The following is a 23,546-nucleotide window of genomic DNA, read 5'->3' on the forward strand; positions in this document are numbered from 1 at the left end:
GTGTTGGGGGGCTCATGGGGAGTCTGCGCTGCCCCTGCCCCCAAAGAACTCATAGCCGATCCACCCCATGCACCCCAAACCAGGGCCCTGGAGCACCCCAAAATCATCCAGGCTAATGGGGGGGCTCCCCATGGGACATGGCCGGACCCAAGGGAATAATTTGCAGTGAGATTTTAGAGGAACAGATCAGAATCACAGAGGCCCCCCCTCAGTTAGTCCCCGATCACCCAAAGGCCTCACCCCCCAATCACCCCACGGCCCTCACCCCACCCCAATCATCCCTTCCCTACAGCCCTCACCTCCCCGGTCACCCCTTCCCCACAGCCCTCAGCCCCGGTCACCCTACAGCCCTCGCCCCCCAATCACCCCCTGGTCCCTGCCCCCCCGGTCACCCCACGGCCCTCACCACCCAATCACCCCCTGGTCCCTGCCCCCCTGGTCACCCCATGGCCCTCACCCCCCAATCACCCCATTCCCCAAGGCCCTCAGCCCCCAGGTCAACCCCCTCCCCACAGCCCTCACCCCCTGATCGCTCCCCTCCCCACGGCCCTCGCTCCCCCCGATCACCCCATGGCCCCCGCCCCACTTACGTCAGTGGCTGCCAGTGCACGGACGCTGCCCTCCTAGCGTTGGGGGCTGTGGGGCGCGGGGCGGAGGCGCTGGTCGGGCGGGGACTGGGCCCTGGGGGGAGCCCCAAGGCGGGTTCAGGGGGCACCAGCTGCTCACACCAGCGGCCAGCGAACCCCGGGCGGCAGGTGCAGACTTGGGGCTCCCGGCATAGCCCCCCATTGCGGCACTTCGGGGTGCAGATGGCTGGAGGGAGAGACGAGAGGTCACGGGGGAGGGGGAGACATGAGGGGTCTCCCTGTCCCCCCCAACATTGGCTCCCCCCAGCCCCCGCTGCTTCCCTCCCCCAACTCCCCCAGTAATCCCCAATCCCCAACCTCCTCATTCCCCCCTCCACTTCCCAGCCCCTGCCCCCCAGGTCCCCTCCACTTCCCAGCCCCCACCCCCCACTCCCCCCGACCTCCCAGCCCCCACCACTTCCCATGGCCCAGGGGTCTGTGCCCCCAAACCAGGACAGGGGACAGCTTGGCTTCCTCCCCAGGGTCCCCTCTCCTGGCCTGGGGGGTGGGGAGGGTGATGCTGACCCCGAACATGTGGGTGGAGGGAAGGAAGGGGGTCTGGGCAGGCTCCCCCCAGGAGTCACGTGCCCCCCCTCCACGTAACCAGCCCTGGGCTTTGCAGGTGGGGGTCTGCTGCCACCTGCAGCCCAGACTGGGAGCAGCACCGGGGGGGTGGAGTTGGGGGGGGGGAAGTGGGGCAGGAAGGAACCAGGAAGGGGGGGGCACATTCCCGGGGGAGGGGAGACAGAACTCCTCAGTGATTGCCCTGGAGATGGGGTCCCCACTCGGTGTTCCTGGCCCCCCCCCCAGTGTCCCAGGTCCCCTGTCCCCCGCCCCCCCCCCCCCAGTACCTTTTGTGCACTTCTGGGTTTTGGGAGCCAGGCTCCAGCCCGGGCAGCAGGTCACTCCGCACACGTGGGGGCTGCAAAGGAGACAGATGCAGTGAGGGGGGACCCCAGGGCCAGCCCCACCCCCACCCCTGCCCCAGGACTCTGCTCCCCGCAAGGCCCTGCCTGACCTGGTTCCCCTCCCCCACTCAGTCCTGGGGCACAGACCAGATCCAGCCCCCACCAGCAGGGCCCCCCACCAGAACAGCCCCCCAATAGCCCCCCAAGATCCAGCCCCCATCCCCTGCAGAACCAGGCCTAGTCCCCACACCCAGCCTCATGGGGGGTTGGTGCTGAGACACCCAAGCCCTCCAGGATGGGGGGCCAAAGAGGTAGAGGGGGCTGAGGCTGCCTGAGTTAACAGGACCCTCTCCCCATGAGGTGGCCATCAATGCGGGTCCTCCCATTGGGGAGGGAAGAGCCAGGACTCCTGGGTTCTGTCCTGGCTCTGGGAGGGGGCGTGACAAAGTGGGACCGTTCTTAATGTTTTCTTTGAATACTGTGTGGGTGCCTCAGTTTCCCCTAGGCAGTTCTTAAGTAGTGGTGGGATCAGGGGGTGTGATTGTGGCAGAGCCCTGGGGCCAGTGTGATGGCGTCTGCACAGAGAATGGCCGACACCCTGTCTCCTGGCCACTGATGGCCTGGGCCCCCCGACCCCCCACAAAGGTGCCAACTGAGGGGGCTGGAGAACAAAGAGATCAGGTGGCCTCCTGGCCGGGAGAGAGACAAAGGCCGGAGGGGCTGGAGAGTTTCAGTTTGGAGCTGGCTGGGGAAATGGAGGGAGGGCAAGATGGGGCTCTGGCCTCCCTGCCTCCCAAGACGGACCTGACTGAGGGGTCCTGGTCTCTGCACCTACAAGCTCTGTGTTAGACCATGTTCCTGTCGTCTAATAAACCTTCTGTTTCCTCGGCTGGCTGAGAGTCCTGTCTGACTGCGGAGTTGGGGGGCAGGACCCTCTGGCTTCCCCAGGACCCCGCCTGGGCGGACTCGCTGGGGGAAGCGCATGGAGGGGCAGAGGAGGCTGAATGCTCCGAGGTCAGACCCAGGAAGGGGGAAGCCGGGTGAGCTGTGTGTCCTGCAGACAGGCTGCTCCCAGAGAGGAGACTCCCCAGAGCCCTGCCTGGCTTCGTAGGGAGCAGTTCCAGAGCATCGCCCGGGGACCCCGTGATAACTGGTGGCAGGGGTGGGATCTACTGCACCCCATGAATGGCGCCTCTTGCAGTGAGTGGGGAGCAGTAAAACGAAGGGGGATTAACAAGGACCAGGCGTGCTGAAGGCTCACAGAGGAGCAGTTTCGGGGGCAGAGGAGCTACTGTGACACAGTAGGGAGCGGTGTTGACCTGGGAATGTGGCAGGGGAGTTTCATTGGGGATGGGAGACCTGAGAGCCTGTCACCTGAGCCAGGAGTGGGAGGGGGAGGGGGAGGTAGCACCTCTGCCTGGGAAACTGGACAAAGGCTGCAGGAGGGGGCCTGCTGACGGGTTTTGGTTTCAGTTTGGGGCTGGGTGGAGGAAGGCAGGGAATCCCAAGCCTGGGGTCTAAGCTCTCTGCTCCCCCAGAAGGACTTGACTGAGGGGTCCTGGTTGTACCCACAAGCTCTGTTTTGGACTGTGTTCCTATTGTCCAATAAACCTTCTGTTTTACTGGCTGGCTGAGAGTCACGGTGAATCCCAGGAAGAGGGGTGCAGGGCCTGGACTCCCCCACACTTCATGACAACTGGTGGCAGAGGTGGGATCTACTGCACCCCGTGAACGGCGCTTTCTGCAGTAAGTGACTGGGGAACAGTAAAACGAAGGGGGATTGACGGGGACCAGGCGTGCTGAAGATTCAGAGAGAGACGGTTTCAGGGGGCGGTTAACCCCTGGGAGTGTGTGACCAGAGGGAAGGACTTTTGCAGTAATAGGGTCCCCCGAAGGATTGCAGTGAGCGGTCCCAGGGGCGGAGGAGTCTGCAGCTCGACCCTGGCAAAGAGGGGGTGACCTCAAGAAGGACTGGCACACGAGGGGTTCTCGTTGGAAACTGTGGAAAGCTGCCCGGCCTGCGAGTGGCCAGCAGGGAGATGTACGCTAAACGCCTTAAGAGCGACCTGGTGGAGCTGTGCAGGCAGAGGGGGCTGCGCATTGGGGGGTCCACCAAGGAACAGCTGATTGCCCAGTTGGAGGAGAGGGATCGCTTGGATGACCCGATCCCTGTCCCTGAGGGAAGTCCAGCGAATACCGAGGGCACCCCGACCCCAGCAGCCAGCAGGGGATCCTCCCTGCGGAGCTCCCCATCCCTGGAGCAGATGCAGCTGGAATGGGAGAGGGAGATGAAAATGAGAGAGCTAGAGGATCATGAAAAGCAGCGTCGGCATGAGCAGGAGGAGAAGGGGAAACAGAGGCAGCATGAAGAGAAGCAGAGACAGCATGAGCTGGAGCTGGCCAGGCTGAGGAGCAGTGGGGCCCCGGCTGCAGTGAGTGCAGGGGGACCCAAGACTGCAAGGAGCTTTGATAAGTGCTTCCTGGCCCAGCGTAAGGAGGGGGAGGACATAGATAGCTTCCTGACGGCCTTTGAGAAGGCCTGCGAGATGCACAGGTCACTGGACCCCAAAGCTAACCCATGATGCCCCAGGCAGCGGCTGCCGCAGAACTGTGACTGGCCCCGAGTCTGGGATGTGGCCCAGCGGCACGGCAGGTCCTGCAACCCCGGCCAGAGGGAGGGGGAAGGCCGGGATCAGGGTGAAGCCCCCTTGAGACCCCGACCCATCATAGAGGAACCTTTCCAGAAGGGGGCTATGGACATAGTGGGGCCCCGCAGCAAGGCGACCCGGGCAGGGAAGAAATACGTCCTGGGGGTGATGGATCTCGTCACCCGCTACCCAGGGGCAGAGGCTCTGTCCTCCACCGAGGCAGACACCAGGGCAGACGCGCTGCTGACCATCTTCAGCAGAGGGAGGGTCCCCAGCGAAGTCGTTACAGACCAGGGGTCCAATGTCCTGTCAGCCCGGCTCTGGGGCTGGTGGGAGAAACGGGGGGTCTGGCCCACCTGGGCCTCTGCAGGTCACCCTCTGTCCCACGGGCTGGTGGAGAGAGTCTATGGGACCCTGGGGATGACGCTGAGGACTTCTATGGATCAGCATCCACAGGACGGGACAAGTACCTTCCCCACCGGTGGTGTGGGGACGTGCCCCAGGAATCCACCGGGTTCTTCCCTTTGAGCTGCTGTGTGGGAGGAGAGTGAGGGGACCCCTGGACCTGGAAAGGGAGGATTGGGAGGTGAAGGGGGGAGATCCCCTGGGGTGGGAGCCAGTCCTCCCATCAGGTGTCCCCCATTCAGAGTCACTGGGAAAGCAGTCCAGAGCCTGGAGAGAGAGGTCAAGGACATGCGGGCTTTAGAGATGATCCAGCCCTTCAACAGCCCATGGGCCTCACCCGGGGGGCTGGTCCCCAAGAAAGACGGGTCGATCTGGTTCTGTGGGGACTATCGGAAGCTCAATGCCATTACCGTGTCCAATGCCTACCCCATGCCTAGGCCTGGTGAGATCCTAGACAAGCTGGGGGGGCTCGTTACCTCTTTACTATGGATCTCACCAAAGGCGACTGGCAGGTGCCTTTGTACCCAGCTGCCAAGTTGAAATCTGCCTTCACCAGCCCTTTGGGGCTCTCTGAGTTCCTGGTCCTGCCTTTCGATCTCAAGGGGGCATTGGCCACCCCCCAGCACCGGATGGATCCGGTACTGAGGGGGATGGAGAACTTGGCCCTGGCATACGCTGAGGATATCGGTGTCTTTAGCCAGGCCTGGGAGGAACACGTGTCCCAGGTGAAGAGGGGGCTGGGTCGCCCGAAGCAGGCAGGACTGACGGCAACAGCTGGAAGGTGGGGATGACAGAGGCGTCATACCTGGGCCACAAGGTGGGGAGCATCTGCCCAAGCCCAGAGCCGGCCCAGGTCAAGATGGGGGCTCTTAACCAAGAGAGCCCAAATCGCAGCCCTCCAGACTGAAGCGCTGAGAGAAGACCCGATCCCAGTTTGACCCCCTGGGGTTTTGGGGTGGCAAAAGGGCACAAGCCGCATAAACCTTTCCACCTGTGGCCTGCGAGTGCTATCGACCACCCCCGACCAAAGGGAGGGCATGAAAGTGGAAGGGCCTGGTGTAACTCCTACCAAGGAATGGGAGAGATGCTGGGGCATCCATGGGAACGTTGGCGGCTTCGAACTTCCCCAGGTCAAAGGCTAAAGTGACCCCACTCAGCTCGATCTCAAAGGGGGGAGAGATGTAACGAAGTGGGACTGTTCTTAATGTTTCCTCTGCATACTGTAGGGGTGCCTCAGTTTCCCCTAGGCATTTCTTAAGTATCTAGGTGGGGGGATCAGGGGGTGTGATTGTGGCAGAGCCCTAGGGGGCCAGTGTGATGGTGTCTGCACAGAGAATGGCCTGGGCCCTTCCCCCCTGCAAGGTGAGAGCTAAAGGGTTGGAGAACAAAGGAATCAGGTGACCTCCTGGCCCGGGAAAGGGACAAAGCCCAGAGGAGGAGGGGCTGGAGGGAGTTTCAGTTGGGGGCTGGCTGGGGCATGGAGTGAAGGGCAGATGTGGTTGTCTGGCTCACTGCCCCCAAAATGGACCTGGCTGAGGGGTCCTGTTCTCTGCACCTGCAAGCTCTGTTTTAGACCATGTTCCTGTCGTCTAATAAACCTTCTGTTTTACTGGCTGGCTGAGAGTCCCGTCTGACTGCGGAGTTGGGGGGCAGGACCCTCTGGCCACCCCAGGACCCCGCCTGGGCGGACTCGCTGTGGGAAGCGCACGGAGGGGCAGAGGAGGCTGAATGCTCCGAGGTCAGACCCAGGAAGGTGGAGCCGGGAGCTGTGTGTCCTGCAGACAGGCTGCTCCCTGAGAGGAGACTCCCCCAGAGTCCTGCCTGGCTTCGTGGGGAGCAGGTCCAGAGCATCGCCCGGGGACCCCGTGACAGGGGGGTTGGCAGGGGCAGAGCAGGGGGCTGGGCTGAGAGCTGGTCTCTGGTTCTCACCCCTGGGACGCCTGGTCAGTGGACTTATTTTGCCCTGACCCTGGGGCTGGAGGAGACCCTGGGTCCCATCTCACCAAGGGGGCTGCATAGACACAACCCCCGCCCCCAGTCCTGCAGGAATGGGGGGGACGGGACTGGTAGAGGGGCTGGACAGCAGCTCAGTGTCTCCTGGCCCCAAGGCCCCATCACAAGTTAGAGTGAAAGTGGTGGGGGAGGGGCATGGTCAGACCCTCCCTCTGTGGGCAGCACAATGGGTGGGGGGGGGGTCACCTGGCTCCGTGGGGGGGACAGGAGGAGGCAATTCCATAGGACAGATGGGAAAGGAGTGGCTGGAAGGGGTGGGGACAGCCCATTCTGGCTCTCAGCCCCCCCCCCCCACCACTAGTCCCCACCCCCTTCCCAGAGCCAGGGAAAGAACCCAGGAGTCCTGGCTCCCAGCCTGTGCCTAAGTCCCCTCAACCTGTGGGGCGGTGCAGCAGGCTATCAAGGGTGCCCCTCCCCCGGCTGCCCGAAGAGAGGGCGTGGGGGGGGGGGGAGTCCTCTCTCCCTGCCACAGCCCCAGGGCAGCCTGCACCCCAAACCCCTCATCCCCGGCCCCACCCCGGAGCCTGCACCCCCCAGCCAGAGTCCTCACCCCCACCCCGCACCCCTTGGCCCCACCCCCACCACACATCACCGCCACATTGGGGCACATTATACAAATTCATTTGTATGTGGATGGGAAACGTTAGAGGGAACATTTGCCCTGCGGCCCCCCCAGCAGATCCGAGGTGGCAATGGAGGGGGGCAGGGAGTGCTCTGGCTGGGGAAGGTGGGGGGGGCTGGAGGGGGCAGAGTGGGGGCTGGGGACACCCTGGATGGGGAGGCTGGAGGGGTGGCGGGGGGGCTGGGATGCTCGGGGGGGGAGGAGGGGGGCAGGGAGTGCTCCGGACGGGGGGGGCTGGGGACGCTCTGGGGGGGGGTTGTGGGGGCAGGGGGCTGGGGACGCTCTGGGTGGGGGAGGATGGAGGGGGGCAGGGGGTGCTCTGGACGGGGGGGCTGGAGGGGGCGGGGGGGCTGGGGACGCTCTGGACGGAGGGGGGTTGGGGGGGGCAGGGCTCTAGCAGAGCCTCCTGTGCCCCAAATGGCTTTTGCAGCTGGGAGCCACGTGCAGGAACCGTCCCGCAGCAACTGAGCCACCCCCCCCCCCCGCCTGGGGCAGCCCCCCAGCTGTACTGGCCGGGGCCGCTCCTTGCCCTGCCTGGCCCCCAGCCCCCCCCCGCCACGCGCATGCAGAGGCGGGGGCTCCTCTCCTGGCAGAATCAGGCCCCCCCCCCCCGGCGCTGCAGAGACGTGGTGGGGGAGGGGCAGCTCCAGAAGGCGGAAACTTGGCCCCGAAATTCCTCAGCCACGTTTCCTCCAGGAGCTGCCAGGGCCCCCTCCCCTGCAGCCCCCCAGCTGCACGGAAAAGCCATCAGCCGCCTGCCCCCCGCCCCGCAACACGCAGCCTGGGGGCCAGGCCTGGGGGGTGCAGCGGGGCAACCCCCAGACCAGCCAGGGCATCTGACCCCCACCCCCCGGCACAGGGCCCCGACTCTCAACCCGTGGCCAAAGCTGATCCAGTTCCCAGCCCACTGACACCCCCCAGCTCTGCCAATGCCCCTCACTCCCGACCCGCAGCCCCCTGCTGCCCTAGCCCTGCGGCCCCCCCGCCCCAGCTCTGCCGGTGCCCCTCGCTCCCGACCCGCAGCCCCCTGCTGCCCTAGCCCTGGGGCCCCTCAGCCATGATCCCATGGTTACACGATCCCATTACAAGGTGGATTTGCAGCGGGAATGGAGGGCGGCGGGGGCGGGAGTGAGGGTTAGAGGCAGGAGTGGGGGGCAGGAGTGGGGGCCCCTGCGTAACCCAGGATGTTCCGAGGCAGGGACCCCGATGGGCTCCAGCGCCTCTGCCCAGCGCTGACCCCAGAGCCAGGTCCCTGTGGGGCAGGACACACTGGGACCCAGCCTCCCTCAGCCCCTCTTTGAGACGGGGGTCCAGCAGTTCTCCCCCCACAGCTCCTGCCGGCTTGTCCCCGGGCAGGACGCCCCAGACTGGGCTGAGCCACTCCAGTGTGCCTGTTGGGGGGCAACACCCCAGGGAACCCCAGACACTCGGCTGGGGCAGTCGGGTCCCAGGGCACTGGACCGGGGGCTGAACGGCATGGCTGGGGCTGCACCTGCTGGGAGCTGGGTGTGTGTCATGAGCCCCGTAGTGCTGAGCCAGTGGGGAGAACTGGAAAGGAGCAGCCCGGTCAGGGGGCGCAGGGCTCGGTCTCTATCCCCCACAGCACCTCGCCCTGGAGCCTGAGCCACTCCCTGCCAGGTCTGGCCCCATCCCCTCTGGGTGCAGTTTGAAGGCATTTCCCTTTGGGGCAGCCATGGGCCAAAACCCCCTCAAATGCAAATTCCCCAGACCCCCCTCCCTCAGCACCGGCAGAGCTGAGGGGCCAGGGCCGGGCAGGCGGGGGGCTGCGGGTCGGGCAGGCGGGGCGCCGGCGGGGCCGGGCAGGCGGGGGGCTGCGGGTCGGGCGTGAGGGGCGCCGGCGGGGCCGGGCAGGCGGGGGGCTGCGGGTCGGGCGTGAGGGGCGCCGGCGGGGCCGGGCAGGCGGGGGGCTGCGGGTCGGGCGTGAGGGGCGCCGGCGGGGCCGGGCAGGCGGGGGGCCGGCGGGGCCGGGCAGGCGGGGGGCCGGCGGGGGCCGGGCAGGCGGGGGGGCCGGCGGCGTCGGGCGTGAGGAGCGCCGGCGGAGCCGGGCAGGCGGGGGGCTGCGGGTCGGGCGTGAGGGGCGCCGGCGGGGCCGGGCAGGCGGGGGGCTGCGGGTCGGGCGTGAGGGGCGCCGGCGGGGCCGGGCAGGCGGGGGGCTGCGGGTCGGGCGTGAGGGGCGCCGGCGGGGCCGGGCAGGCGGGGGGCTGCGGGTCGGGCGTGAGGGGCGCCGGCGGGGCCGGGCAGGCGGGGGGCTGCGGGTCGGGCGTGAGGGGCGCCGGCGGGGCCGGGCAGGCGGGGGGCAGGCGGGGGGCTGCGGGCTGGGCAGGCGGGGCTGGGCAGGCGGGGGGCTGCGGGTCGGGCGTGAGGGGGGCCGGCGGGGCCGGGCAGGTGGGGGGCTGTGGGTCGGGCGTGAGGGGCCAGGGCCGGGCAGGCGGGGGGCGCCGGCGGGGCCGGGCAGGCGGGGGGCGCCGGCGGGGCCGGGCAGGCGGGGCCAGGGCCGGGCAGGCGGGGGGCTGCAGGCCGGGCGTGCGGGGGGCTGGCGGGGCCAGGGCCGGGCAGGCGGGGGGCTGCGGGCCGGGCGTGCGGGGGGCTGGCGGGGCCGGGCAGGCGGGGGGCCCCGGCGGGGCCGGGCAGGCGGGGGGCCCCGGCGGGGCCGGGCAGGCGGGGGGCCCCGGCGGGGCCGGGCAGGCGGGGGGCTGCGGGCCGGGCGTGAGGGGGGCCGGCGGGGCCGGGCAGGCCGGGGGCCCCGGCGGGGCCGGGCAGGCGGGGGGCTGCGGGCCGGGCGTGAGGGGGGCCGGCGGGGCCGGGCAGGCCGGGGGCCGGCGGGGCCGGGCAGGCCGGGGGCCGGCGGGGCCGGGCAGGCCGGGGGCCGGCGGGGGCCGGGCAGGCCGGGGGCTGCGGGCCGGGCGTGAGGGGCGCCGGCGGGGCCGGGCAGGCGGGGGGCTGCGGGTCGGGCGTGAGGGGCGCCGGCGGGGCCGGGCAGGCGGGGGGCTGCGGGTCGGGCAGGCGGGGCTGGGCAGGCGGGGGGCTGCGGGTCGGGCGTGAGGGGCCAGGGCCGGGCAGGCGGGGGCACCGGCGGGGCCGGGCAGGCGGGGGGCACCGGCGGGGCCGGGCAGGCGGGGGGCACCGGCGGGGCCGGGCAGGCGGGGGGCACCGGCGGGGCCGGGCAGGCGGGGCCAGGGCCGGGCGTGCGGGGGGCCGGCGGGGCCGGGCAGGCGGGGGGCTGCGGGCCAGGCGTGCGGGGGGCCGGCGGGGCCGGGCAGGCGGGGGGCTGCGGGCCGGGCGTGCGGGGGGCTGCGGGCCGGGCGTGCGGGGGGCCGGCGGGGCCGGGCAGGCGGGGGGCTGCGGGCCGGGCAGGCGGGGGGCCGGCGGGGCCGGGCAGGCGGGGGGCCGGCGGGGCCGGGCAGGCGGGGGGCCGGCGGGGCCGGGCAGGCGGGGGGCCGGCGGGGCCGGGCAGGCGGGGGGCCGGCGGGGCCGGGCAGGCGGGGGGCCGGCGGGGCCGGGCAGGCGGGGGGCCGGCGGGGCCGGGCAGGCGGGGGGCCGGCGGGGCCGGGCAGGCGGGGGGCCGGCGGGGCCGGGCAGGCGGGGGGCCGGCGGGGCCGGGCAGGCGGGGGGCTGCGGGCCGGGCGTGAGGGGGGCCGGCGGGGCCGAGCAGGCGGGGGGCTGCGGGCCGGGCGTGAGGGGGGCCGGCGGGGCCGAGCAGGCGGGGGGCTGCGGGCCGGGCGTGAGGGGCGCCGGCGGGGCCGGGCAGGCGGGGGGCCGGCGGGGCCGGGCAGGCGGGGGGCCGGCGGGGCCGGGCAGGGGTCACAGCTCTAGGACCTCGCGGGGGTCATGGCACCTGCTCAATTTGGGTGGGAAGAGGCCTGTTCCGGTGCCTTCCCTTAGGGAGCTGGGGGCAGGGGAGGGGCGGGGGGCGAGGGCAGGTGGGGGCCGGGGCGGAGGGGTGGGTGGGGGCAGACAGGGGGCGGGCACAGCAGCCCCGCCCCATGGCGGGGGGGGCTGGTCTGCCAGCTCAGCGCCTGCCTGGCCCCTGAGCGTGTTTCCAGATGGAGCCGAGCCCGGGCCCCGGCCACCCCCCGCGGCCTGACGAGGGGAACAGACGCCGCCCAGCCCCTGCATGGAGCGTCCCACCCTGGGATTCCACCCCCCACTCGGCCCCTGCCCCCCAGCTCTGGGCTCCTCCAGCCTGGGCGCTGAGGGCAGCTCGCCCCCTTAGGGCCCCCTTTGCTCTGCCAGGCCGGGGGGTCCCGGATGTGGAGACAGCCCCTGCCAAGCCCCCCATGCCCAGAGAGGCTGGGGGTGTCGCTCTCCCTCCCGGCCTGGCTCTGGGGCTGGAGTGCAGGCGAGGGGCAGGGAGCGAGGGAGAATGGGGGGGCGGAGGGGGGCCAGGCGAGGGGCAGGGAGCGAGGGAGAATGGGGGGAGCAGAGGGGGGCCAGGCGAGGGGCAGGGAGCAAGGGGTGTGGGGATGGAGACAAATCTGAGCCCATGGCCCCTGGTGGCCCCCAACCTCCCCCCACTCACCTGGCTGCCTTGGGTGCTCGCTGCCCCCGACGGGCCAGGGTCCGGCTGCGCTTCTCCAGGCGGGGGGGTTGGGGCCCGGCGGGGACGGGGCGGCCAGGCCGGGGGGGCTGGTCCCTGGGGGCGGGGCTCGGCACCTGGGACCCAGCTGTGCCCTCCCCTCGCACCTCCAGCAGCTGCAGCGAGGCCAGCAGGGTGAGGGCAGCCAGGGCGGGGGGCTGCATCCTGGCGGGGAGCCCCAGGGCATCCCCCGGGGCGGCGGCAGCGGCGCGGGGAGGGAGCCCTAGAGCGCACGGTTTGGGGGGGCCAGGGGCTCGGGGGAGGTGCGGCTCGGGGTGCAGAGGGGGCCTGGAGCGCGCGGCTCAGGGGGCCCCAGGGGCTCGCGGTGCAGGGGGGCCAGGAGCTCGGGGGGGGTGCGGCTCGGGGTGCAGGGGGGCCTGGAGCGCGCGGCTCAGGGGGCCCCAGGGGCTCGGGGTGCAGGGGGGGCCTGGAACGCGCGGCTCGGGGTGCGGGGGTGCCCAGGGGCTCGGGGGGGCGCAGCTCGGGGTGCAAGGGGGCCCTGGAGCGCGCGGCTCGGGGGCCCCCAGGGGCTCGGGGTGCAGGGGGGGCCTGGAGCGCGCGGCTCAGGGGGCACCAGGGGCTCGGGGTGCGGGGGGGCCCAGGGGCTCGGGGGGGCGCAGCTCGGGGTGCAAGGGGGCCCTGGAGCGCGCGGCTCGGGGGCCCCCAGGGGCTCGGGGTGCAGGGGGGGCCTGGAGCGCGCGGCTCGGGGGGCAGGGGTTCGGGGGGCAGGGGGGACGCGGCTCGGGCTTCCCTCCGGCAGGAGACAAGAGCGAAGCGGCGGAGCCGGCTCCTCGCCGCCCGGCCAATGGGAGCCCGGCCAGGCCCGGTCCCCGGCCCTCCCTCCCCGCAGCCAATGGCCGGGGGCCGGGGAGGGGCCCCGCAGCGCAGGTGCCTGGAGGGGGCTGCAACCCTGGGCGGGGCCGAGCGGGAGAGGGGGAGTCACCCCTGGGCCCTGGGGGCAGATTGGGAGAGAACCCAGGAGTCCAGGCTGCCACCCCCCCGACCACCAGCCACCCCTCCCAGAGCCAGAGAGAGAACCCAGGAGTCCTGGCTCCAGCCCACCTCCCACCCCCCTCTAACTGTTCCCACCTGTATTGTCTCTGAGCTGCGGGGTGGGGGTCAGGCCTCATCTGCCAGCCTGTGGCCAGAGCGGGGGCCAAGCCAGCCCCACGGGACAGGAGCTGGCCCTGCTGGCTGGGCTTGCTCTGCAACGCCCGCCCCCCCATGGGCAGCCCCTCCACCCCTGCTGTAGCCAGTGGCAATAGGAGGAAGGCGAGGGACTGACAGAACAGCCAGCATCTGATGGTGCCAATGTGTGCCTCAGTTTCCCTCAGCACTTGGCCTAGCTACCCAGCGGGTGCAAAGAGGTTAAAGCCGCTCTGGGGGGTGGCACAGAGATGGGAGGGGCTGGGACGGATGGGTCCTGAGCCCAGCCGGGTCAATGGAGGGTCCAGAGAGAGAACGGAACTTCCCGGCCTGACTGCTGACCCAGGAGGCCGGGAATCCCCAGCCGCTGGGGCCCGGGAGCTCAGCAGGGCTCTGCAGAGCTGGACGATGGGGCCGCAAGGTGCCAGATGGGGGGCGGGGACAGGCAGAAGACGGACAGACAGAGGAGAAACGCCAGGACAGAGGACGTCTTAACCTCGGGGTCTCCAGGCCAAGCTGAGAGCTCCCACTCCTGGGGCCCAGTGAACCCGCCTTTGGCCAGGCGGCCTGGGTGCCCCCGGCTCTGGGCTGGGTGCGTCAGGCCCTGTGGAGCGGATGAGCCCCTGGCCTGGAGCCGGGCCCGGCGGGCCTGACCGGGAGACTCCGGCCAGGAGGCTGCGTGGCCGGCCCTGGGGCTCTGGCATGCTGGAGACGTTCCTCCTCAGGACGGCGGATCCGCGACACGGAGACACCCAGCCAGAGCCGGGGGGTGGCCCAGGGGCTCCATGCACCCGCTCCCGCCTCCAGCAGAAATTCCAGCACCCGGGGGCTGAAGTCCATCAATATTTCATTGTGATTGTTTCACACACCCCCTTGCATATAAAACCACCAATTCCCACAGGATAGGTACAAAAGCTCCCCCCCCCCGGCAGGAGAACAAAGACCCCCCCACCCCCACACACGTGTTTGGCACAATTCCCTCGCCAGAGCAAACGCTGGGCATGGAAGAACAGGGGGCAGGGGGTAAAAAAGTCTGGAACTCTTCCCAGCTCAGGCCGTTGTGTTTGGGGGGTCGAGAGCCAGGGCCCCCCCTGGGCAGGGGCCTCGGGGACTCTCCTGGCTCTCTGGGCCGGTGATGGGCTCACCCTGCAGGCTCACTCGGTGCCCCCCGGACATGCCCTGCCGGCTGCAGCTGGAAAGGGGCCCAGACTCCGCTGGACTTCGCAGCCCCCTTGCAAGGAGCATTCGCCCCAGTGCCGGCCTGGGAAGTGGGGAGCAATTCTCCTCCCCAGGGAGGAGTTGGACTGTGTTCATTCCCCAGGCTCTGCACAGCGGGGTGGGGGGCAGGGATACCCCCCCGAGTGCTCGAAGAGGAAGGCCGGAGAGTGCCGGGGGCTGCACAGAGCCCCGCCGAGCCAGTGCAGCCGTCTGACACCCCATAAAGCACTTGGATGGGAAGAGCCCCCGTCCCCTCCTTGGGGCAGTGGCAGCTGGACCCCCCGTGGGGTAGATGCCCCGTCCTGTGGGGCGGCTGGGGGTTAAGGCTGCGGGTGCAGGGCAACTCCCTCTGACGAGCCAGGAAAGAGCTGACAGCCCACAAAAACAGAGAATCTCGACAACCGACCACTGGGGGGATGTGACTGGAAGGGGGCAGGAAATGGGGCCCAGGGCCTTTCCCCTCGAGGGCGCCGGCTCCCACCCGGCCCCACAAGCTGTTCCAGAGGCTGCACTTATAAGCCATGGGCCTGACATGTGCTCAGGGTCCCAGGGGTGAAAAGGGGCGTCTCAGCCCCCCAGCCTGGCGCAGACTCAGCTGCTGGGGGGCTCTGGGTGGCCTGGACAGGGGTTGGGGGGTCGGGATTGGGAATGGTGGGTGCTCAGCACTTCCCCCAGAGCCCGCAGAGCGGGTCCCAAGAGTGCCAGGCCGGGCTGGGCTCCACCAGCTCAGAATCACCGTTTAGAACAGACCCTGTCCCTGGCATCTCCGCCAGGGCGAAATCACCCCAAACGCCCCCTTGGTCCCCCAGCTCAGAGCCCCGTGCACCTCCCCCACCCACAGCACAGTCCCTGTCCCGGCTCGCGCTGCTGGTGTCTCCTCTCACGGGTCCGCGGGCTCCGGGCTCTGGGGGCCGGGCAGCAGGCGCAGTCTGGGCCCCCAGTGCCCCCTCGCTGTCCTGGGGGGCCAGTCCCTTGTGCTTGTTGCTGCGTGGGGGTGGCCAGTCGCTGGGTGCCTGGCAGGGGCAGATCTCCGCGTGCCCAGGGGCAGGGTCTGGGGCACACACACGGAAGGTGGGAGAGTGTCTCATTGCCCGGTGGGCACCCTCCAGGCCCCATCAGGCTCCCGGCACGGCTCTGGTACGGGTGTCACCAGCTGGCTGGCGGGGCCCCAGCGCGGCCCTGGTGCGGGTGTCTCTGGCTGGCAGGGCCCTGCCATGGGTGTATCTGGTTGGTGGGGCCCTGGCATGGCCGGGGCATGGGTGTCTCTGGCTGGCTGGGCGGGCCCTGCTGTGGGTGTCACCGGCTGGCTGGCCAGACCCCGGTGCGGCCCTGGCGTGGGTGTCTCCAGCTGGTGGGGCTCCAGTGCGGCCCCGGTGCGGGTGTCTCTGGCTGGCGGGATCCTGGCGTGGGTGTCTCCGGCTGGCGGGATCCTGGCGTGGGTGTCTCCGGCTGGCGGGATCCCGGTGTGGGTGTCTCCGGCTGGCGGGGCCCTGGCGCGGGTGTCTCTGGCTGGCGGGATCCTGGTGCGGGTGTCTCTGGCTGGCGGGATCCCGGTGTGGGTGTCTCCGGCTGGCGGGGCCCTGGCGTGGGTGTCTCCGGCTGGCGGGATCCTGGTGCGGGTGTCTCCGGCTGGCGGGGCCCTGGCGCGGGTGTCTCCGGCTGGCGGGATCCCGGCGCGGGTGTCTCTGGCTGGCGGGGCCCTGGCGCGGGTGTCTCCGGCTGGCGGGATCCTGGCGTGGGTGTCTCTGGCTGGCGGGATCCTGGCGCGGGTGTCTCTGGCTGGCGGGGCCCTGGCGTGGGTGTCTCCGGCTGGCGGGATCCTGGCGTGGGTGTCTCTGGCTGGCGGGATCCTGGCGCGGGTGTCTCCGGCTGGCGGGATCCCGGCGCGGGTGTCTCCGGCTGGCGGGATCCCGGCGCGGGTGTCTCCGGCTGGCGGGATCCCGGCGCGGGTGTCTCTGGCTGGCGAGGCCCTGGCGCGGGTGTCTCTGGCTGGCGGGATCCTGGTGCGGGTGTCTCTGGCTGGCGGGGCCCTGGTGCGGGTGTCTCTGGCTGGCGGGATCCTGGTGCGGGTGTCTCTGGCTGGCGGGGCCCTGGCGTGGGTGTCTCCGGCTGGCGGGATCCTGGCGTGGGTGTCTCTGGCTGGCGGGGTCCCGGCGCGGGTGTCTCTGGCTGGCGGGATCCCGGCGCGGGTGTCTCTGGCTGGCGGGGCCCTGGCGCGGGTGTCTCCGGCTGGCGGGATCCCGGCGCGGGTGTCTCCGGCTGGCGGGATCCTGGTGCGGGTGTCTCCGGCTGGCGGGGTCCCGGTGCGGGTGTCTCCGGCTGGCGGGATCCTGGTGCGGGTGTCTCTGGCTGGCGGGGCCCTGGCGTGGGTGTCTCCGGCTGGCGGGATCCTGGCGCCGGCTGGCGGGGCCCTGGTGCGGGTGTCTCTGGCTGGCGGGATCCTGGTGCGGGTGTCTCTGGCTGGCGGGGCCCTGGCGTGGGTGTCTCCGGCTGGCGGGGTCCCGGCGCGGGTGTCTCTGGCTGGCGGGATCCCGGCGCGGGTGTCTCTGGCTGGCGGGGCCCTGGCGCGGGTGTCTCCGGCTGGCGGGATCCCGGCGCGGGTGTCTCCGGCTGGCGGGATCCTGGTGCGGGTGTCTCTGGCTGGCGGGATCCTGGTGCGGGTGTCTCCGGCTGGCGGGGTCCCGGCGCGGGTGTCTCTGGCTGGCGGGGTCCCGGTGCAGGTGTCTCCGGCTGGCGGGGTCCCGGCGCGGGTGTCTCTGGCTGGCGGGGCCCTGGCGTAGGTGTCTCTGGCTGGCGGGATCCTGGCGTGGGTGTCTCCGGCTGGCGGGATCCCGGCGCGGGTGTCTCCGGCTGGCGGGGCCCTGGCGTGGGTGTCTCCGGCTGGCGGGGTCCCGGTGCGGGTGTCTCTGGCTGGCGGGGTCCCGGCGCGGGTGTCTCTGGCTGGCGGGGCCCTGGCGTAGGTGTCTCTGGCTGGCGGGGCCCTGGCGCGGGTGTCTCCGGCTGGCGGGATCCTGGTGCGGGTGTCTCTGGCTGGCGGGGCCCTGGCGCAGGTGTCTCTGGCTGGCGGGGCCCTGGCGCGGGTGTCTCCGGCTGGCGGGGTCCCGGCGCGGGTGTCTCTGGCTGGCGGGGTCCCGGCGCGGGTGTCTCCGGCTGGCGGGGCCCTGGCGTAGGTGTCTCTGGCTGGCGGGATCCTGGCGCAGGTGTCTCTGGCTGGCGGGGTCCCGGCGCGGGTGTCTCCGGCTGGCGGGGTCCCGGCGCGGGTGTCTCTGGCTGGCGGGGTCCCGGTGCGGGTGTCTCTGGCTGGCGGGGTCCCGGCGCGGGTGTCTCCGGCTGGCGGGGTCCCGGTGCGGGTGTCTCTGGCTGGCGGGATCCTGGCGCGGGTGTCTCCGGCTGGCGGGGTCCCGGCGCGGGTGTCTCTGGCTGGCGGGGTCCCGGCGCGGGTGTCTCCGGCTGGCGGGGTCCCGGTGCGGGTGTCTCTGGCTGGCGGGATCCCGGTGCGGGTGTCTCTGGCTGGCGGGGTCCCGGCGCGGGTGTCTCTGGCTGGCGGGATCCCGGTGCGGGTGTCTCTGGCTGGCGGGGCCCTGGCGCGGGTGTCTCTGGCTGGCGGGGCCCTGGCGTAGGTGTCTCTGGCTGGCGGGGCCCTGGCGCGGGTGTCTCCGGCTGGCGGGATCCTGGCGCCGGCTGGCGGGGGTCCCGGTGCAGGTGTCTCTGGCTGGCGGGATCCTGGCGCAGGTGTCTCTGGCTGGCGGGGTCCCGGCGCGGGTGTCTCCGGCTGGCGGGGTCCCGGTGCGGGTGTCTCTGGCTGGCGGGGTCCCGGCGCGGGTGTCTCTGGCTGGCGGGATCCCGGTGCGGGTGTCTCCGGCTGGCGGGGTCCCGGCGCGGGTGTCTCTGGCTGGCGGGGGTCCCGGCGCGGGTGTCTCTGGCTGGCGGGATCCCGGTGCGGGTGTCTCCGGCTGGCGGGGTCCCGGCGCGGGTGTCTCTGGCTGGCGGGGTCCCGGCGCGGGTGTCTCCGGCTGGCGGGGTCCCGGCGCGGGTGTCTCTGGCTGGCGGGGTCCCGGCGCGGGTGTCTCTGGCTGGCGGGGTCCCGGCGCGGGTGTCTCTGGCTGGCGGGATCCTGGCGCGGGTGTCTCCGGCTGGCGGGGTCCCGGCGCGGGTGTCTCCGGCTGGCGGGGTCCCGGTGCGGGTGTCTCTGGCTGGCGGGATCCCGGCGCGGGTGTCTCCGGCTGGCGGGGTCCCGGCGCGGGTGTCTCCGGCTGGCGGGGTCCCGGCGCGGGTGTCTCTGGCTGGCGGGATCCCGGTGCGGGTGTCTCCGGCTGGCGGGGTCCCGGCGCGGGTGTCTCCGGCTGGCGGGGTCCCGGCGCGGGTGTCTCCGGCTGGCGGGATCCCGGTGCGGGTGTCTCTGGCTGGCGGGGCCCTGGCGGGGCCCGGGCCGGTGCTAGACGGTGGTGTACACGTAGACGAAGATGATGACCAGCAGGTTGAGCACGGTGCCCGCTATGCCCAGCATAGCCAGGACTCGCTCCTCATGGTCCTCCTTGGCCTCCTGGCCCGGGCCCAGCCCCTCGCTGCCAGCGCCCCCAGGCACCATCTTCACATCCAGCTTCTCCACCCGCAGCTCCAGGTCTACCTGCTGGGGGGGCGCGACAGGGTGAGGGGCCCTCCCCACTCACTGTCCCCTTCCAGGCCCCACCCCCCCGTCTCTCCGCATGGGGATCCCCAGTTCCCATGGGGCTGGGGGGAACCTGGGGCTGGCTCCACGGCCCTCTGGACAGACACGGGAGGGGATCAGGTCCCCACTTTGCCCCGAGCTGCTGCCCCAGGCCAGGTGGGTCGGCAGCGACCCCTGGACTCCCCCTCCAGGCCTGCCAGTGCCCCTCACTCCTGACCCGCAGCCCCCCGCTTTCCAGGCCCTGGGCTGCCTGGCAGAAGGGGGGGGACACTCCAGCTGCCCAGCGCCCCCCAAAGGGGATCCCAGATTTGTGACCTGCTCCCTCACTGCACCCCCAGCCCTGCCCCTCACCAGGGCAGGGTCCCAGACGCCCCCCATACCCACCCAGCGCCAGGCAGGAAGAGATGTGACACCCCCACCACATGGGCCCCTCCATCGCCCCCCAGGCGTGACCAGCCCCGGGGAGGAGGCGGGGGGACACGGATCCAATGGGTGCGCCTGCCCCCCTCGCTGCCGTCAGCAGCCCCCAGTGACATGAGCACTACGTCAGCAGGGACAGGGGGACTCCCCCCAGCCCTGCCGCTGCCCCTCACTCCCGACCCGCAGCCCCCTGCTCCCCCCCAGCCCTGCCGCTGCCCCTCACTCCCGACCCGCAGCCCCCTGCTCCCCCCCCCAGCCCTGCCGCTGCCCCTCACTCCCGACCCGCAGCCCCCTGCTCCCCCCCCCAGCCCTGCCGCTGCCCCTCACTCCCGACCTGCAGCCCCCTGCTCCCCCCCAGCTCTGCCGGTGCCCCTCACTCCCGACCTGCAGCCCCCTGCTCCCCCCCAGCTCTGCCGGTGCCCCTCACTCCCGACCTGCAGCCCCCTGCTCCCCCCCAGCCCTGCCGCTGCCCCTCACTTCCTACCCGCAGCCCCCTACTCCCTCCCAGCTCTGCCGCTGCCCCTCACTTCCTACCTGCAGCCCCCTGCTCCCCCCCAGCCCTGCCGCTGCCCCTCACTCCCGACCTGCAGCCCCCTGCTCCCCCCCAGCCCTGCCGCTGCCCCTCACTCCCTACCTGCAGCCCCCTGCACCCCCCCCAGCTCTGCCGCTGCCCCTCACTCCCGACCCGCAGCCCCCCCCGTACCCCTCACTCCTGGCCCGCAGCCCCGCTGTCCCAGCCCGGGGGTCCCACAGTTCTATGAACACAGATTTTTCACGGTGGGGGGGATCCCCAAGAACCCTCATCCCCAGCCAGGGGAGCCTGGGGGAGGGGTGCGGCGGGGGGCAGTTCCTGGGAGAGAAGGTGAGGGGGGTAATTCAGAGTCCCCCCATATCCTGAGGGCAGGTGACAGCCAATGTCCCCATTGTACCGACAGAGAAACTGAGGCCCAGAGAGAGGAAGGGTCAGGCGAGAACCCAGGAGTCCTGCCCCTCTCCCCTTGTAAACAATGACCGGGGTCTGAGCCGGGGCTTGTTGCAGGGCCGGTACCGCGCAGCGGGGCTCTGCCCCATGGGGGAATCGGGGGGTGCAAAGGGAGCTGCTGTCTCCGGGGCTGGCGGGAGGAGCTGGGGGGGCCTCTATGCGCAGTGGGGTCCCCCCGCCCCAACCCCGCGCTCGACCACCCCCCCCGGACGCCTGGGTTCGCGGCCCCCCACTCCCGCAGGGGGGCACCTACCACGCACTGCATCGGGAGCAGCCGGCGCGTCGCGGCTCCTTCCGGGCCGGCTGGAGCGGGCTGGGGAGACGGAGCCGCGCGTTGGGGGGGGCGGCTCCAAGGCCCCCCCCGATGGGCTCCAGCCGCGGAAGGGCGAGAGCGGGCCTGGGCAGCGGCCGAGCCCCGCGCGCGTGAGTGTGCAAAGGGGGCGCGTGCAAGGGCCGAGCATCTGGGGGGTGAACGTGCGAGGGACGCGAGAGTGTCGGGCCGCCCGCTGGCGGGGAATGTGCAGGGGGGCTGGAGTGAGTGTGCAAGGGGCGAGTGTGCAATGGGGCTATGAGCGAGCGTGCAATCGGGATGGGGAAGAGTGTGCAATAGGGAGGGTGGAGGTGAGTGTGCGAGGAGGCCCTGGGGGTGTCACGGGGGGGGCTGGCTCCGTGGGTCGGTCCCTGGCCGCGCTCCAGCCGGTACCTGCGGCCACTGGCGGGGGGGGCGGGCTCTGAGCCCCACCCGCCGCCTGGAAGCTCCTAGAACCGCCCCGCGCAGCCCGGCCCGGGGACGCTCCAGGCGAACCCGGGGGCTCCCCCCCCCAGTCTCCATCTGCAGCTGCCCGAGCTGGTTGCTAAGCAACTGCCTCCGGGAGCAACATCCTGCATCGCAACCAGGTGCCAACGGCCGCGCGGAGGGAGGGGGCCCGGTGGCTGTAGAGGGAGGGGGACCTGGGGGAGGGGCAAGTGGGGAGCAGGGGGGCACCGCCTGATCGAGGTGGAGGTGGTGGGGGGCCTGGCACACAGACAGCAGAGTCCTCCCTGCTGAGGACCCAGGCGTCCAGCCCCCCAGGGATGCAGAGGCTCCCTGCAGAGGGGGATATCCCGGAGGGCTGAGCCTCTGAGCCTGGGGGGAGGGGGCCTGAGGGGCTGGGAAGGGAGCAGAGGGAGGAGGTGCCCTGTGGAAATGGAGTGGGGGCTAGTGGTTAGAGCAGGGGGGGCTGGGAGCCCGGACTCCTGGGTTCTCTCCCTGGCTCTGCTGCTACCTCAAATGTCACCATGCTCAAGTTCCTACCCCTCTCTGCCAGTGGGCGTCTGCTGCCTCCCTCCCCAGGCATTGCTGCTTGGATGGGATCCCCCCCCTTTTTGCTCTCTAGGCGGGGGCACCAGATGTTCTGGGCTTTGTGGGGAGCTGGGCACCCAGAGACAGCGGCGGGGGTCCAAGGCTGACGGGAGGGTGCAACCCCTAGCCCTGTCTCCTGCAGTCAGACTGGCTGGAGTGGGTGAAGCAGAGAGAGGGGCCGCCCCGTGCAGGGCCCCACACCCCACCAAAGCGCCGGGGGAAGCCACGGACGCCCCTGCTGGTTCACAGCCCCCCCCCGGGTCCAACACATGCCCCTGGCTCACTCCCCCCCAGACGCGGTGTGACCCTGGGCCTCAGTCCCTCTCTGCCATGGGGAGAACAACCCACCCGCTCTGCAGGCCAGGAGCTCTGTGGGGCAGAGGCAGAAACCGGCCGACGGACTAGCTCAGTATATTCTCACTTCTGTTTTAGAAACGGGGAATCAGAAGTGCAAAGGAGGGGCAGGGGCAGGGATTTGCCCAAGGCCCTGCAGGGAGTCGCAGAGATAGGAACAGAACCCAGGTGTCCGGGCTCCCCCCCAGAAGCCGCCCCGGTATTGCATCGGCCCCGGTTACTAGCCCTGCACAGGCTCTGGTCCAGCTGACTCACAGGCTGTTATAGAAACAGGCCGGAAGGGCCCAGGGGGGTGGGGGTAGGGGTCCCGTCCTGGGCAGCCTCAGGCCCCTGCTGCCAACCTTGCCAGCTGCCCACAACGTCCCCCTCACCCGGGGGTGCCCAGCGAGCCCCCCCGGCAGCAACAGCTGAGGCACCATTGCAGGCCCCGGGACAGAGCAGGTGGGGGGCCTGTAGGGCGGGCGCTGCTCCCCTGGGCCAAACTGGGTGTTCGGGGGCGAATGGAGGTGGGCGCAGGGACGGGGCTTCGAGGGCCAAGCACGGGGTAGTTTCAATGGACTTTCAATGGGGCACATAAGTGTGAAGTGTGTCCAGTGGGCGCACGGGGCGCGTGTGGCTTGCCGTGGGCACACATAGTATAAAATCCCACCCTGACTTCCCTGCACGCTGACCAATCACACTCAGGCTGCAGGCTGGCGGGGTTAGCCACGAGGCCAGGGGGGTCCGTCAGCCCCTTGCTGCCCCTGCGTCTGGGCATGTGACGATGCCCGATGGTGCCCAGCACAGGGCTCAGTCACGTCCCCCTGGCATGGGCACGGGTCAGCCTGGGCTACGCCGGGCACACAGCGCACGAGGGGCCGGTGTCACCCCAGGGTGCGGTCCGGCCGCAGGAAGTGCCCCGAACCCCAGAATCTACCATGCTCCCAGCACCCCCGGGTGAGTGTCAGGGTTACCTGGCGCCCAGGAGCACCGGGCTGCGGGGACGGGGCGGATCTGGGCTGGCTTGAGCCCCAGGCCGCTGGGGGAACCTCCTGCCTGCCCTTCCCGCAGAGGGCACCATGGGCCAGCCCCAGCTCTCCCAGGTAGCCCATGCTGTTCGGCTTAGCCCTCGGCACAGGCCAGGGTGGATGGGGGCTGATGCTGCTCCAGAGCAGCCAGCCCCCGTCACAGGAGTTTGCACAGGGTCTAGGCCCCCCGAGGGCCGAGTGGGACTTAGGCTTTGGGGGACCTCAGGAGGCCCCTCCCCTGCTCAGCCACTCCCCCCTCAGCTCTCCCCCTTCCTGGCCTTCAGCCGCAGCTCCCACAGGGCCGGCTCCTCTCCCAGCCCGGCCCGGAGCAGGGACAGAGTTGCCGGCTGGGTGTGGGGCCTGGCCAACCCTGCGTGTTCCAGTAACGCCCGGGGCCCCACACGCAGGGATCGGGCCCCACAGGTGTGCCAGGGAGCTGGGCCTGCCCCACGCCTGCCAAGGGACAGGCCTGGAGCCCGGCCCTTAGCTGCCAGGAGAGGGGGCTGGACCGCGCCGCGAGTTCAGCACGCCACTGAGGTTGAGCGGGGGGCCCGGCCCAGCCCGGCCCCCAGACACAGACACGCAGGCG

At 71.3% G+C, this 23,546-nt stretch overlaps 1 protein-coding gene across 1 annotated transcript in view; it reads right to left on the reverse strand.

The window, feature by feature from the left end:
* Positions 1-11,983, reverse strand: part of LTBP4 (latent transforming growth factor beta binding protein 4) — a 41,324-nt gene extending 29,341 nt beyond the window's left edge. Inside the window, 3 exon segments of the mRNA XM_077840739.1 lie at positions 591-813; positions 1,478-1,548; positions 11,763-11,983. Of these exon segments, the coding sequence (XP_077696865.1) occupies positions 591-813; positions 1,478-1,548; positions 11,763-11,983 (515 nt within the window).
* Positions 11,984-23,546: the final 11,563 nt, after the last annotated feature.

The sequence above is a fragment of the Eretmochelys imbricata genome, chromosome 23 (genome assembly GCF_965152235.1).
Source record: "Eretmochelys imbricata isolate rEreImb1 chromosome 23, rEreImb1.hap1, whole genome shotgun sequence".
Taxonomy (NCBI): domain Eukaryota; kingdom Metazoa; phylum Chordata; order Testudines; family Cheloniidae; genus Eretmochelys; species Eretmochelys imbricata.